This window comes from Schistocerca cancellata, chromosome 3 (genome assembly GCF_023864275.1).
Source record: "Schistocerca cancellata isolate TAMUIC-IGC-003103 chromosome 3, iqSchCanc2.1, whole genome shotgun sequence".
Taxonomy (NCBI): Eukaryota; Metazoa; Arthropoda; class Insecta; order Orthoptera; family Acrididae; genus Schistocerca; species Schistocerca cancellata.
This window is the reverse complement of record NC_064628.1, coordinates 293,153,975-293,169,600: the sequence shown is the minus strand read 5'-3', so window position 1 is coordinate 293,169,600 and position 15,626 is coordinate 293,153,975. Positions and strand designations below refer to the sequence as shown.

Sequence of the window (15,626 nt, the reverse complement as noted above, 5' to 3'; positions counted from 1 at the left end):
GTTTCGCAGATTTACCGATAACCTAGGGACGAAATGTCTCACTGCCGTCAGCATTACAGCACAGTACAACAGTCACACATTGTTTGCTTCGTGCTCCACCATGACAATTATCACCTTTTATCCCTAGGGTGTGATTTGGAAAAAGATTGTAGAAAAATCCACTTTCATCCATGTTAAACACATCACACAAGGCATACTTTTCCCTCACTCGGATGAATTCATGCAACCAACTGTTTGTACTTTCTTTATCAACTTTATTTGCTTCACCACAAGTTTGTACAAATGAAATTGAATGTCTCTTTTGGAACCGATACGACCAACCAGCAGAACAACAGAAGTCTTTGCTGTCCATATCTTTAGCAATATCATTTGCTTTTGACTGAATCACAGGGCCAGTTAAAGGTATGTTAGATGCACGCATATGATTGAACCATTCTAGCAGTAACGTCTCGATGTCTTCATACTTTGCGGTACGAAGTCATTTATATTTGTTTCCAGAACCTGATGCCGCAGCATTAATAATTTTTTCTCGATTCTTAATAATCGTATATAAAGCAGATTTAGGTATTCGAAACTGCTCTGCAATTGCTGTTTTCTTGGTACCACAGTCCACTTCATCTAGAATTTTAAACTTTAACTGTACATTTAGAGCTGTCTGTTTCCTCTTTGCCATTTTCGCGTGCTACGGTACCAGTTGTAACTGTAGTTTTTATTCAGTATTCCAACTCGATATGGCTACGACTAATGGAACACCTGTCAAATCTGGCACTGAGTACATTCCTAAATGCTGTTGCATACATTGAATGTCTTACAATGTACAGCATACGCTGATTGTTGAGGTGATAATCGCAGCTACCGACCTACAATACGTTAAAAATGAGTCAACAATAAATATAATTAGCTTTGTAGCTACATTTCCTACATTCATTTCGGAAAAAAAAAAAATTGCTTTAGAATACTCTATGGTCGGAAGTTTGTGTTACAGTGAAATTTAATTACACTAGGAACTGAAACAGAGTTCGTAATTCGCCTTAACCGAAATTCGTGTTAACCGATAAAACATACCATAAGAACTAATGTATTCCTGGTGAAAATATAAAAATAAAGCACAGGGTTCAGTTGACAGTTATGTTGTTAGTCTCCTGCTTAAATTTTCTTCTCCTTCTTCTGTGTATTTTAGAAGTAGTCTGGCCTAGTGAAGTGAAGTACTTGTAACTATATCCCCCCCCCCCCCTCCCTCCATTCTCATTATTAAATGACTGGAATGGTTAACATTTCCTGAAATCCTCTCAAGCAGGTTTTTAAAGAGTTTTTTGCTGCTTTGTTCATGTCTTCCAGCATAAATGTAATTACATTCCATACAGTCACTTGCGCCTTTTTATGAAGAAATGACCTTGCACCTGTGGTGCCATGCTATGCAGTGTAGAGAAAACAAACAGAACACTCAAAGTGCACAAGTTGGCAGGTGACAAGCAGTTGGAGGTCACCGTCCCTTTAGAATAATGGGTGGATTCTCACAGTGTTCAGCATGAAAATGTGTTTCGGCACTTGAACACCGTTTTTTGTGCAAGCTCTAGTGGTAAACATTGAACCAGACTGAAGTAAGTATTATATAATGAACAGCCAATGCACACAGATTTATGTGCTAAATGGTATCATTAAGCCTTGAAGAGGTGTGTCTGGGTATAAAGTGCGCCAGCCACAAACAAAATTGTTTTGCACCATTCCATTGTTGTTTCACAATTGTAAGCCCATACCCATTTCTTCACTACTACTTCAGCTAATGTAGTGATAAATTGTATTGTCATGCGTCCTAGTAACCAGTGGTAATATAAAATAAACAGCGAGCTAGGTGAGAAAAAATTCATGGTCCATGCAAGAAAACGGCCCATATTATGAGCTAGCACCATAATCCCACAATGAAACGGTTTCTTCTGAGATAATCAGTAATTCAATAAGCAGTTGGATGGGATCTGATGCAACTGCGCTATTTAATGCTTCCAGTGAATCGTTAAACTGTGATTTTGCTCGTACATATTTACTTTGATAACATAAAGACAGCTATTCTTCACATGTGTACAAAGTACACCGCATGCATGCCCACTCATACTATGAAAAACAGTATACCCACTCAAGGACTAACAGTATGAAGTAAAATTTTCAGTAATTATCTCTCCTCAAATAGAAATTTTATGTACAGTAATAAAAGTTAGCCCTCATTTTTCCAGTTGTACCGCTTTATTGAGTTGCTTCAGCTGTACATACAGTCAGAAAGAGAGAACAGTTTTGAATTGCTCCCCTTAATTTTCTCTGCCCTAATTTTAATACTCTTGGCCCACAACTCTTATCTGACAAAGACTGCTGCCGGAAATTCATTTATATCTCAAGTGCTGCATAGGTTAGTTGCACATGTGTTATGGTACTTTTGTAAATCAATTTACATGTGCCACATCATAGTAAGGCATTATGAATGTAACTAATCAACTATTGTTTAAGGCAACATCCAGCTGTTAGATTTATTAAATAATATACAATAGTTCTGTTGACAGAGCCATTAGAGAGGAATAGTTTGAGAATTGGTATTTGTTCGTTTACATTTGAGTTCTTATTATTATCATCTTTTGACATCGGATTCGAAGGGATCACTTTCACGTTATCGCCTTCAAATACTTTCGACTAAGAGCCTTTATATTTTCAATTAGCACACTTACTGTTTATGTGTGAACTAAAGAAGTGTATTTATTTATTAAATCATGAAATTGTAGTTATGAATGACAAGGATCCTTAAACAGATGAAATGGGTCATTTTACTGTAATGGTGAATGGGAGTAGATTCTTCTGTTTTTCCTAAGAAGTTATTTAGTTATTTCTCCTGGACGCCTTCTTCATTAATACTCAATACCAATAGTGTTTCTTAATTTAACACAGTCACAATCAGGCTTGTTCTTACTGACTAGTCTGTAGAAACTGGACATTTTACATGTTTACAGATTTATAACAGGTGACCCTACATTTTAACATTGGGATCTACCTTTTTTTTCTCTGTTGAAAGAATTGTGATTCAACAAACAAGTGTCAATGGAAATCATGTAATCCACAAACTTATTGTGAAAATATGAAAAATTCACGTATAAGAAAAGTGTTTTATGAAACAGATTAAAAAATACATGTAATACATTTCCACAACCTCATAATCTGTATCACAATAGTTATTTCACAGAATCATGTTATTTCTTAGTGTTTCCTTGAAATGAAGCTAATGATTAATAACAAGGTACAAGCCCAAGAATATCTAAGAAAACTGCAAGCGATTCAGTGCTTGGTGATATAAATTACAAGTCAACACAAGGTTAGTTTTCTAATGATCTATAAAACTCAGCTTCATTGAACACACACATGAAAAACAGTGATGAAGAAATTTATAATGTTAACTAGCGCCACTGACTTGAGTTCTGTACCCAGTTTGGTTTTGATTCATTTTTACTATGTTATTTTCTTTTCATTATTCTTTGTAACACATATTAATTTCTTCAAGCTTTCAATTCTCTAGTGTCGTCTTTGATTAGAAAAATTGTAATAAAAGTTCTGAAATGAATTTGTGAAATTAATGTTCAAGATTATTTTTATACTGCAGTTGAGGTAACAAGCAAAGCAGATTTGTCGAAAGACCCTGAGGCTAGGACAAACTGATTCAGTTCACTTTATTAGCTGAAAGAAAAAAATCGTTGTCCATGATAATACAGTACTAGTGAATGATTTCTGATGACTTTCTACATCAATAACATTAGTTCCACATCAGCCAGCAGTAAAGTATATAATTACCAATCCATGTTGTAGAGCTGTGGAACTGATGTTGTCAATCTTACTGATATCTATAGCTGAGCAAGAATTAAGACAATTTGTAGATTGAATCAGCCCAAACAAATAAGAGTTAAACCAGCTTCCATCCAACGCCATTATCAGTGGAGGACATTGACTTCTCTCTCATCACAAACAAAATGTTTTTTATAAAGTGATTGTTCTGTGCCCACTTGAAAGAGCTGTCAGAAAAAGTCTAGTTCAATATTTTGTTTAATGACATAAATATGTTAATATAGACATGACGTACAATCAGTACACCAGCAGCAACAGAGTTGTGCTGTTGTGTGGTGGCAGCAAACAGCATGGCATGGGCCGGCACAGAAGACGTAGCAGGTGTACCTGTGAGAACTGAAACACCAAGCCATTTTATGAAATGTATTGAAAGTGGTACTATATTGGGCTCTGCTAATACATGGCTTACTCTCGAGCAGTCTTCAATACAGTCAGTAGCAACGGACACTCGTGGATTGGTTGACGACTGTTGGCCATGTCTGCCTCCCCAGACTTTTCTCATCATATGTGCCAGTCTACACTGTGCAGTCTGACTGCTAGTACTGTGCCGCAGTGCTACTAACTTGCTTTAGGAGTACTGGTTATTCCTCATGTTTTGTTGTCCCTGTATATATTTTTGTGGTTATAAGTGCTTATGATTTAAGTGCATTTAATTTATCAGAAATGGCAGTGTTGTCTATCACAAAATTGTGTAAAAATCTGTACATCATCTCCTGCCAATTTCCACATTTTCAGTTACTATTTTGTAATACATGAATAGCAAGAATTCGTGTACTATAAGCTTTCATGATAGGTATATAGTAAATTTCTGATTCTAGCTAGGGAGAAAATAACCTTGCTGCAAGTAAATAATCATTGGGATCATTTAGTTAAGATGGGGTTAAATTAAGAAAATAATGAAAGCTGTTCCTCATTATGACCTAAAAACATAATTGTGGTACAGAAACTTGTAAAGCACAGCAGTGATATAGTCTTTTTTGTTTTCTTGCTGCAACTTCATGTTTTAATTGACTATACAGTATTATTTGTTAAATTAATTACACCACTCAAGAACATCTTTGTGCTGTGAATGTTTTACGTGATTTTCCATATATTTACTCCTCTGGTTTGATGTTTGTATTTTCATTTTTAACCCCTTAACTTACAATGTCATGTGAGAGATGTAGCGTGCCGACCTGGCCAAACATCACATAGACATATCAGAGATGTGCTACATTTACCGTGTCGAACAAGCGCATGTTGTGTGAGAGACGTCATCGGTCAGCTGCGCCAAATGTAAACAGAACGTCTCTGATACGTTGCGGAACTGATAGAGTACACGCAGCATACACGAAGTGTTCTTCGCCGCATTAGGACCTGCTGACATTACAAAAATACTTTTACAATGTTCCCAACGTGTAAAAAACATGTTCATGAGGAAAGGGGGACATCTGGTGGCATAGCCAGCAATGATTTTGCAGGATATTTTGACAGCGGCAGTGACAGTGGTAGTGACGTTTTACCTCCTGTACGAAAATGGTGTAAGCGGCTGGTGATTGAAGGTGATACTGACGAAGAAGAGCAAACCTACCAGCAACAATCAGAGTGGTGGATGTGGCAAAAGGAAGACAATGAACCAACAATCTGGACATATACGGATATTCCCAAATAAAACCGTGAGTACAAGTATAAGAGAATTAGACGTTTTATATGTAATATTTAATAGTACATTTTGGGAAAACATTGTAACTGAGACGAATAGATATGCACAAGAAGTACTCAACAATGAACAGAAGAGGCGAAAAATAGACCAAAAGTGGTCTCCTATCAGCTGTAATGAAATAAAAATATACATTGCGCCATGTATAATCATGGCTGAAGTAAGGAAACCATCGATTCAGATGTATTGGTCTAGGAGGGCCGTTATAGTAACGCCAATATTTAGGAAGACGATGCCATTCAGGAGATTTCTGCACATAAGTAGATTTCTGCATCTAGCAAATAACAGTTTAGCCAGCAGCACAGATAAGCTGTACAAACTAAGGCCAGTCATAGATATGTTCAATCAAAAATTTAAGGAAGTGTACACAATGCAAGAGAATATTGCCATTGATGAATCATTAATGAAATTTAAGGGGTGCTTATCCGACAAACAATTTAACCCATCAAAAGAGTGAGGTTTGGTATTAAAATTTATAAATTGTGTGAGTCAAGTTCAGCATACTGCTATGATTTTAAGATATACACGGTTAGTGACAAATGTGATGCTAGTGGTAGTGCCTCTGAAAGTATAGTTCTAGAACTATCACAGTCGGTATTACACAAAGAGCATACTCTATATTTGATAACTGGTTTTCTTCACCAAAACTTTTCGAAACTCTCCTCACCAATAAAACTAATGTGATTGGAACGGTGTGCTCAAACAGAAAAAATATGCCCACAGACTTCCTGAAGGTGAAATTAATGAAGGGAGAATATACAGTGAGGAGTTGTAATGGAATATTGGCACTAAAATGGAAAGATAAACAAGACATTTACACGCTTTCCACAAACATTCAACAGCAGAAATGATTGCCACAGACAAACCTCTTTGCAATGCGTCGTGGAAACCGAAATGTGACGTCGAATACAATAGAGGCATGATTGGAATTGATCGCCAAGATCGGATGCTCGCATGCGTCCCTTTGATGAGAAAATGTATGAAAGGATACCACAAGATATTCTTTTACCTATTTGCTGTTGCTCTATTTAACAAGTACATTTTGTATTACAAAATACATTGTGGCAGATAACAGAGCTACGCAGAATATAGGATTCACATTGCAGAATCATTGTTGAAAACTACACCTGTACCGGAATATAATCGGAAGAGACGATTAGCATCCGGCGATATACCACTAAGACTGCACGCGCAACTTTGGGCACATTTTCCCGAACGTATTGATCAAACACCATCAAAAGTCAATCCTGCGAGAGCTTGTATAGTGTGCAGAAAGCATAAACAACGCGGGAATGCAAAAAGTGCAGGGTTGCATTACATGTGCCAGATTGTTTTGGACGATATCATACAATCGAAGACTATTAAATTCGTGTACATGTCATTGTGAAGACGGTGCATTTGAAAATATGTTTGCCAACATACTAACGTAACAGTTCCCAGAATGTTTTGAACAAAATATTATACAGTCTTAGATCATTGCATTGGTGTGAATATTATTATTAAGATGTATTTCATCAATGTATGTTTGCTTATAAAGGGAAATAAAACGTTTGTTAATATATCGTTGCATTTGAGACAATGAATGTTTCATTTCCAATTGGCAACTAATCGTCATTATTTATGATACCTGTAGAAATGTCACGTTACTGGTATCTCACACACGTACTTAAAAATCCCGAGGGTGTGTGCACGACACTCGGACGCCAACAGGCTTAGTGCACCACAGCCTTAGCATGTGTAAGCGCGGGGAATTGTAAGGCGCATCCGTACCTTGCACCCACTTAACGGCTCATGCTAACGGAACTTAAATCGTAAGACAAAGGGTTAACTGTTTCTCCTAAATTGGTTAAAATTTTCCATACATACTCAGGTATTGTTTTGTGGTCCAAGGTGTATTTCTGTGTCTACACGCGCGCGCGCGCGCGCGCGCGCGCGCACACACACACACACACACACACACACACACACACACACACACACAGAGAGAGAGAGAGAGAGAGAGAGAGAGAGAGAGAGAGAGAGAGAGAGAGAGTCAGGTCGTGCCCCGACGTCATCAGATTGTTGCCTAAGATAGCAGTCATGCCTAAATGTTATAGAACTTTTATTGGGGAAGAGTTGACGTTGTTAGCTGTATTTAGCTCTAAGGTCCACAAATTGTCTATTTTCAATGCTACTTCTTTTCTGTAAAAGTTGTTTTTGTGTCTTTAAATTTCTGTGGCCTCTCTGTAATTCCTAGGTTAATGATAATTGGATCTTGAGAAAATTATTTGGTGGTTCCGTGGTCCTACTGCTTGATCTGCTACTGCTGATTTATCGGTGTTTCCCAGATGACAATTACTGTCATCTTCCTTAAATTTTAATGCTTTTGCAGTTTCTATGTATGTTTGACCGATTGTGCAAGGGATTTTGTGTACTTCTGTTGTTGCTAGCAGGCTCTTTGCAGTGTTCAAATATTTGTGCACTTTTCTTGTTGGTTTAAACACTGTGCCAATACCATGTCTTCTTAGTATTCAGCTAACGTGAACTGTGACTGGTTTTGCAAATGGGAAGAAAACTTTCCCTTTCATTGATTTTTTTGTCACTAGAAGCTCCAAATGTTTCAGAAAGTAGTGTCCTGTTCTTCTCTTCATCAGGGAACCTGTTGTTTCTGAAAGAAGTTGTTAAATGATCAAGCTCTTCGACCAAGTGCAGCAATTCACAGATTCTTTTTGCCAAGTGCACCAGTGTTTTGATCATTCCCTTTTCATGCGTGGAATGGTGATTGGAATTTTTGTGAAGGTATTTATCCATGTGAGTGGGCTATCTGTAAACTTTGTGTCCTAAAGTTCCTTTAGGTTGTGGAAGTACACATCCATCTAGAAATGAAATTTGATCTGAAGGGCTCTGTCATCAAGTTTTTCCATGTAGAAATTTGCTACTACTGCACTGAATGGGTTCGCCAAAGCCACAACATCAGTTTGCTCACAGAATTTTCTGTCCCATTGAAAATAAGATATTGTGAGAAAACATTTAAAGGAATGTGCTATGTCCATTATGGAAATTCCTTCCAAATGTGACATCACCTCATTAACAGAGACCATAGCAAACTGTCATACAACATCAAAACTGGCCATACTATGTCTTGGACTCAACCTGAATTTTAATTTTTTGATAAACTGGCTAAAATGTTTAATATGGTATATGAAGGGGTGGTGTCTGTTCATTCAGACGTATCTGAAAGAACAGACACCACATGAAATCTGCAGCTGTCAATCATATTACGTAAATTTTTGCTCCACGTCACTGATTACACATAATGTCTGGATGCAGCTGATATCCTGATTTCCTTCCTCTCCCGGTTTCCTTTCCTTTCCTCCCCCTCCACACTCAGTTTACATTTAATGTAAGTTCAGTATTTCCTACAAATGGCTAGAGTGCCTAAATAGTGGACAATCCCATGTGTTGTACAATCAGTAGTGCTAATGATAGGCTTTAATGGAATGTCAGGATTGTCCATTTTTGGTAAACCATACAGTATTGGTGACACATGTTTCTGATTTTGTGACACACTTCTTTCATAGGGAGAAATCAAAGAGACCTTCATTGCCTTGTTTGTTACATTAAGAACAGAGGTTGCAGGATCTCCCTTAAGATTTCTGTATCTACAGTGTTCTAACATGTTTCGAAATTTATTGTGGTATTCTTCTTTCCCCATTAACTCTATAGCATTTCCCTTACCTTCTATAAGAATTAGAATGTCTTTATCAGAATTTACATCTCGGGGAACTGTCTTCTCATCTTTTTTTAAGCGCCTGTGAAGTGGTTTGCTTCTAAGCAATATCTCAGCTGATTCCATGCGTATTTTCTTTGCTGCTAGTCCAGCTAAAACACAGATTCTGGTTTCAATATTGGGAACAATGTCTCCCATTGATATTCTAGAACATGAAAATTGTGTAGTTTCCTTCTTTAGCAAGTACAACTGTTTCATTCTTATGCAGAACTCTATAAACAGTTTGGCCTGCTCAGCTTGTTTAAGTATGATTATTTATAACCTCTGATGTTGTCTCCAGGAGTAGGGAGTAGGAGACAAAACAATAGCCACAGAAATATGCATTTTTATATTTGATGATGAATTACCTTTTCAAATATTGAAATTTATGCAATATTTATCAAACCCAGATTTCCCACTTATTAAATGAATTAATAATATGTGAGAAGAAATAGATAGGTGTGTAACATGTGGACGTTTGGGTCAGTCTGGAGCATGCTTAGATAACCTATGTAGTAAGGCAACTAGTCACAGTAAGCAGGAAATCTAGGTACCAGTCCCCATGTGGCATAAATATTCACGCGTCGCTTTAAGGTGGTTCATCTATACCTATTACAGTTGAATTTTAGAAATAAATTTCAACATAAACATGCCTTGGAACACAGCATAATGCCTATAAAACAAAATTTACCAATAATACAAATACTGGCTGTGAAAGCCTCCATTAAATTCCCCCAGACAATCATTGGACTGTTGAAAGGTGATCTATAGGAAACAGGCATTTTTATTGGCTAGTGGCAACGGTGGGAGGGACACAATGCATACATCATTCACTGTAGAACTGTTCATTATTTCAGTAGTAATGATACTGTGGAGTACTGTTTTTGCTTATGAAACTTTTGGTCTAAATGCCAAGTCTGTTGTTGCAACAAGGCACATATTTCACTGCTGTTTTAATTGCACAGCTGAAATTGCAGTACAGTCCTATGATGGGTTACAGCTTTCAGAACAACAGAACACATTCTTAAAAAGAAACTGCTAAGTTCTGATTAAAAAAAGTGGGGACACCTCACATTGGTATTGTGAGTCATCAGGAGCCTGAGATGATCTGCATAGCAATATTTGCACTGTCTGTAGATGTGCCTTGAGCCTGTGAGAAAAATATTATTTTTGGATATAAATTTCCATCTAAAAAATGCTGATAGTCCAGCAGATGAATGATTGGGACTTCCAACAAGAAGAAGACTTCAATTTGTGTATGCAAGTCATCTGTGCAGCTGACCCAAATGCAAGTGTTTATGAGCAGTTGTGTAGTTCATGAAAGATCTCTTCACTCGCCATGTGTGACCATATGGTTTGCCCTAGCAGCTGTTGGTGGAATCTCTCTCTCTCTCTCTCTCTCTCTCTCTCTCTCTCTCTCTCCTTCTTCTTCTTCTTCTTCTTCTTCTTTTTTTTTTTTGAGAAGTATGGCAAAACTGTGACAGGGAACTCCAGACATTAGGTACACATGCTGAACATATCCCTTCCACCAGAATTGCAGTGACAGCAGATAAACATGAGGAGTGTTCATTTTCCCTCTACACCTGATTCCTCATTTTGGTGACGTGCCATGGCCTCCAGGATCACAAGACATGTCTACTTCTAACTTTTTCATGTGGGATATTTGAAAGAGCGTACCAGCACTAATAAACTCCACAGTTTAATGGAGTTTGGGAGGTGGGAGTTGGAGAGATGGATTTGATTGTTGAATGCCTGTTAGCTCAAGTTGTGAGTAAATTCTCGCAGATAGCTAATTAGAGAGAATGGGCACCACATGGATGATGTATGTCATTGTGTATAAGGTGTCTTTATGTAACATTTTTATGTAATTGTAAACTGAATAGTTGGATTTGTTCCATATACTTCTCTCTCTCTCTCTCTCTCTCTCTCTATCTCTCTCTGTCTCTTCCTTCTCCTCCCTCCCTTTAACCACATACGCACACACAAATATATTTAGAGCTAATTGTTGCGTTGATAAATGCGGACACGTGGTGTAGCAGACTGCTCGCTAATTCTTTAAATCGCAGCCTATCATCGACATATGGGTCACAGTTTGTAGCTGAAGAAAGCCACGAGAACTTGTACTTCAGACACTAAAAAATTAATAATAAAATTAATTGTCTGTATAGGCTTGTATTATTACAGTTTTTAATCACTTGAGTCAAGAACTGTTAATACGTATTTGAGCTGAACTGAAGTAACTTTCCTTCTGTAATCGGTTTGTCAGAAAGTGAAGCTATTTATGTGTGGGTATGAAAGCATTTGCATGAAGAGGAATGGAGAACAGTAAGCACGATCAAAATGTCAGCTGTGAATGCTGCTTCTGCTGCTCTAATACTTGAATTATTAGAGGTGAGATGTGAGTAAGGGCTGTTAAATTTGAAAGCTCTGTCATCATCCTGTGAAGCAGATTCACATTAAACTATATATATATATATATATATTGCTACATTTAGTGGTTTCATGTAATGTAAAGTAAACTATACCTGCAAAAGTGCTGGTTGCTTGCAACATTACAAGAAGGCAGACAAATAACACATTAATACAAACATTGTTGTCTAAGTTAGGAAATATCATTCACAACATCAGAGTTAATTATCCTAATAGTTTTCTTGTGACTTTTACTCTCCTGTCCGTGTGGCTGCATTGAATACTCCTGTGATCACATTCAGTAGGTATACATTCCAGTACCTACCTCCCTTATAGTGATAAGTTACTGTAAACTTTCCTTGGTGTTTCCACTGATCTCCACTTTATTCCTGTTACAATCTTGCTCTACTTTACACTGGATTGATGGCTGACAAGTCCATTGCCTGTATGAAAATGTAAACTATACCTGCAAAAGTGCTGGTTGCTTCTTGAAAGCAAAAAGGGACTATTTTTCTATATTTGCTTTTTTGTTGCGTTGTAATAGTTTCTTGTCAATGCCTTGCTTTTCTGTAATTTGTGTTCAGTTGCTGTTCTCTGTTGTTGTTGTGCACTAACTGTCTGTTTTTGCCTGTATGATCATTGGCTTATATGTATACTGCTCCATTTATCTTAAGTATGTGTAATACGGAGAATGAATGTGTGATCGTACAGAACGGATTTAAGTTCTATACTGGCTTGTATACCCACAGACCGATCAAGGACTATGCATGACCACTGCTAATTTACACACCAGATATGAAACTTGAATCGCTTGTTCTGCGTTTATTTAAAATTGTCTTTACCATTGACTCTAATGAGCATTAGAACATCTGTCTCGTATCACCTGTTTTATTTTTTGTCCTTCATGTGATTTAGTTCTGAATGTTTTCCTTTGTCACATTATGCTTCATTTTTAGCAATTGTGATCTCCCAGAAAAATTATATTTCTTCCAATTTGAAGAATGTGTTTTGAAGTAAAGGGAAAGCTGTTGTTCCTCTGATCACTGTCACTAATTTCTACATTTTCTTTTTCTTTTACGAGTGCAGCTAGGACGAGAGGCAGTAGCAAGTGCTGAACACCTGAGACAGCTTCGCAAATTTCTTTGTGGCCTTTGCCGAGAAGAATTCAGAAGTTTGGCTCGAACATTGTACCATCTGGCTCGCTGTTCTGGTGGCCCATATCGCTGTGAGCTCTGCCCAAACAAGTATGATTTTCCACGTGAACTCAACCAACATAAAAGCAAGGCACACAGGTTTGTAATTGAGTAGAATTGAGGAGGATAAGTGTTAGTATAAGAGTTTGGAGTAGTAAAGAAAGTGGGTGGGTAGTGGATTCTGCACAGTAAGGGGAGGAAGAGGGGGGGGGGGGGGTGGGGGGGGGGAGAGAAAAAGAGAGAAACTCTTCCCGTAATACAAATACATTGATACACAAATGCAAGGTTCAAAAACACACAAAAATACTAATAAATTGAAGATATCAGAACACACATAAATCTACGTACCATATGCAGCTACTTCAGCTCAAAAGGCAGTTGTAAATGCTGCACATCAAGAAATGCGTATGGTATATCAGGTGCAATAACCTACCACTAGCACAGACAGAAACCAAATTTACCAGCACCAGAGCCGTAGGTAACACGCACCATGGCCGATAGAGGGCACCTTCGGCTAGCACAGCACCTTGTAGCAGAACTGCCAGTATCATAAGGATGCATTTGGGGGAGGGGGGTGTCTATAAGATAAAGTGTGGAGCTTGTTGCAAGTTTTACATCGGACAGTCTGGGAAGGAGTTCAGAACTCAGTGTAGGGAACATGGTTATTTTAGCTGTGGTAGTGCATTAGGAATCCACTTATATGAGTGTAACCATCCGCTTTGTGATATCAAAAACAATGTACAGATTCTTCAGTGTGAGAATAAAAGTGTTTATTTGGATATTTTGGAAGACCTTTAAATTTTTGTGCACAGATGGTGCTTGCATGACTGATTACTTAATGAGCAGATCTGTGGAACAAGAGATTGGTATTTTCGCCTTATTGATAATTTCTTCAGTTGCCACTGGAAGTAAAAATCGTGTGCTCTTTGTGGCAACTATTTATAACATCAAATGTTCGGTGAAATTTTCCACATTTTTGAGTTTATTTTTTAATATCCTGTAATTTTCACACATGAAGTTCCTGTCATATCTTACAGGGTTTGTGTTTTTGAGCCTTACTTTAGTAATTGATAGTAATCTTGCTGTACAACTTTTAATAAATTTTGTTGTGATACTGATAGTTCTGCCATGTGGCGTTGTGCTAGCCAAAGGTGCCCACTATCGGCCATGGCGTGCATTACCTACTGCTCTGGTGCTGGTATATTTGGTTTCTATCTGTGCAAGTGGAAGGTTGTTGCACCTTATGTACAACCCGCATTTCTTGACGTACAGCATATACAAATGCCTCTTGAGCTTATGTAATTGCATATGATATGTACATTTTGTGCCTGTTTTGACAGATTTTACGTTTTTGAATCTCGAAATTGTGTATACTTGCATCTGTATTAGGGGAAGAGTTTGGAATCCCAAATTTTAACTACTGACAGGTCACCAGACAATGGGCTGGGCGCAAAATATATTGTGAATGTGGAAAGAAAAAAGTCTCCAAAAACAGCTACAAGATTTTTTCAGCAACCAACAAGCATTTTTAGAGTCATTTTTTAATATTAATCATGATGTTGTTGCTGTAGCTGTTTTCTTTAAAAACTGTCAATGTTTAAATTTTGTACTGCGAACAATAATGATCTGTTTTTTCAGAAAGATTCTTCTGGGTATGTGACCATATTGTTAATACATAAAATTCTCCAACGATTTGGCCACTGTTGCAAATGGCATTCCTGAGTGCGCAATGAGAAAACTTACTTTTTGCTTTCTAGAGAAAGAAGCTGTTTTTTTAATATGGTAGGGTATTGAGGATGAGGAGGTGGGGTGTTATACATCATTTATTGGTGTTTGCTTTATTCCATGTTATTGGTGGAAACAGACATCTTTTCGTATCTCATTCAGCAAAAGCACAACACCCTGAGGAAGGCCATTTGCAACAGTGACCGAAGTGTTGGAGAATTTTACATACTGAAAATGCACACTCACCCAGAAGAATTTTATTGACAGTGATAACGGTCACAGAAGACTACACTTAGAATGATCTGTTTTGTTGATCAAATGACTCTTTGTATTGCTTGTGTTTGGCAGCTACATTAATCAGATATACTTAAGTCATTCTCAAACTGTAAAAATATGTAAGTTAAGGATATCAGAAACAGAAGATTTAGTGTGATATTAAAAACTGTGTTTTTTTTTTTTTTTTTTTTTTTTTTTTTTTTTTTTTTTTTTTTTTTTTTTTTTTTTTTACATACTGCTTGCAATATCTGCTGCTTTTTTGTATGAACTGCTTACAATTTTTATATATTTACATGGGACCTAAAGTGCCTTATATAGTAAAATACATTTTATGAGCGAAAGATGAACCCTTATCCTTATTTTTATAATGCAGCTGTAGATACAGTTATGGTAACAAAATCATAAGTACCAGTAATTAATACTTCCATAGTTCATTGTAAGAAATCTCACTCGCAAAGACTTATTAATAAAAGGTTTCATAGTCGCATCCCTGACAGTTTTTTCATGGTACTCTTCATCCTGTAGTTTTCCCATGTGCCTTATGCAAGCTATACCTGCAGATGTTGAGATGTTTTCTGTCGCTTATTGTCTACTGCCATGTGTGTGAACCTTCTCAACATGTACAGCTCTGAGTATATTGTTCTTCTCCACAATATATGATTTTGCCTGAACTAAGACCAGCTCTGTTGTGCTATAATGACAG

General features: G+C 37.2%; 1 protein-coding gene across 2 annotated transcripts in view; it reads left to right on the top strand.

The window, feature by feature from the left end:
- LOC126174990 (oocyte zinc finger protein XlCOF7.1-like) overlaps positions 1-15,626 on the top strand; it is a 76,430-nt gene that overhangs the window by 36,550 nt on the left and 24,254 nt on the right. For both annotated transcript variants that reach the window (XM_049921471.1, XM_049921470.1), the window contains one exon: positions 12,816-13,021. In XM_049921471.1, the coding sequence (XP_049777428.1) occupies positions 12,816-13,021 (206 nt within the window). The remainder of the gene's footprint in view (positions 1-12,815; positions 13,022-15,626) is intronic.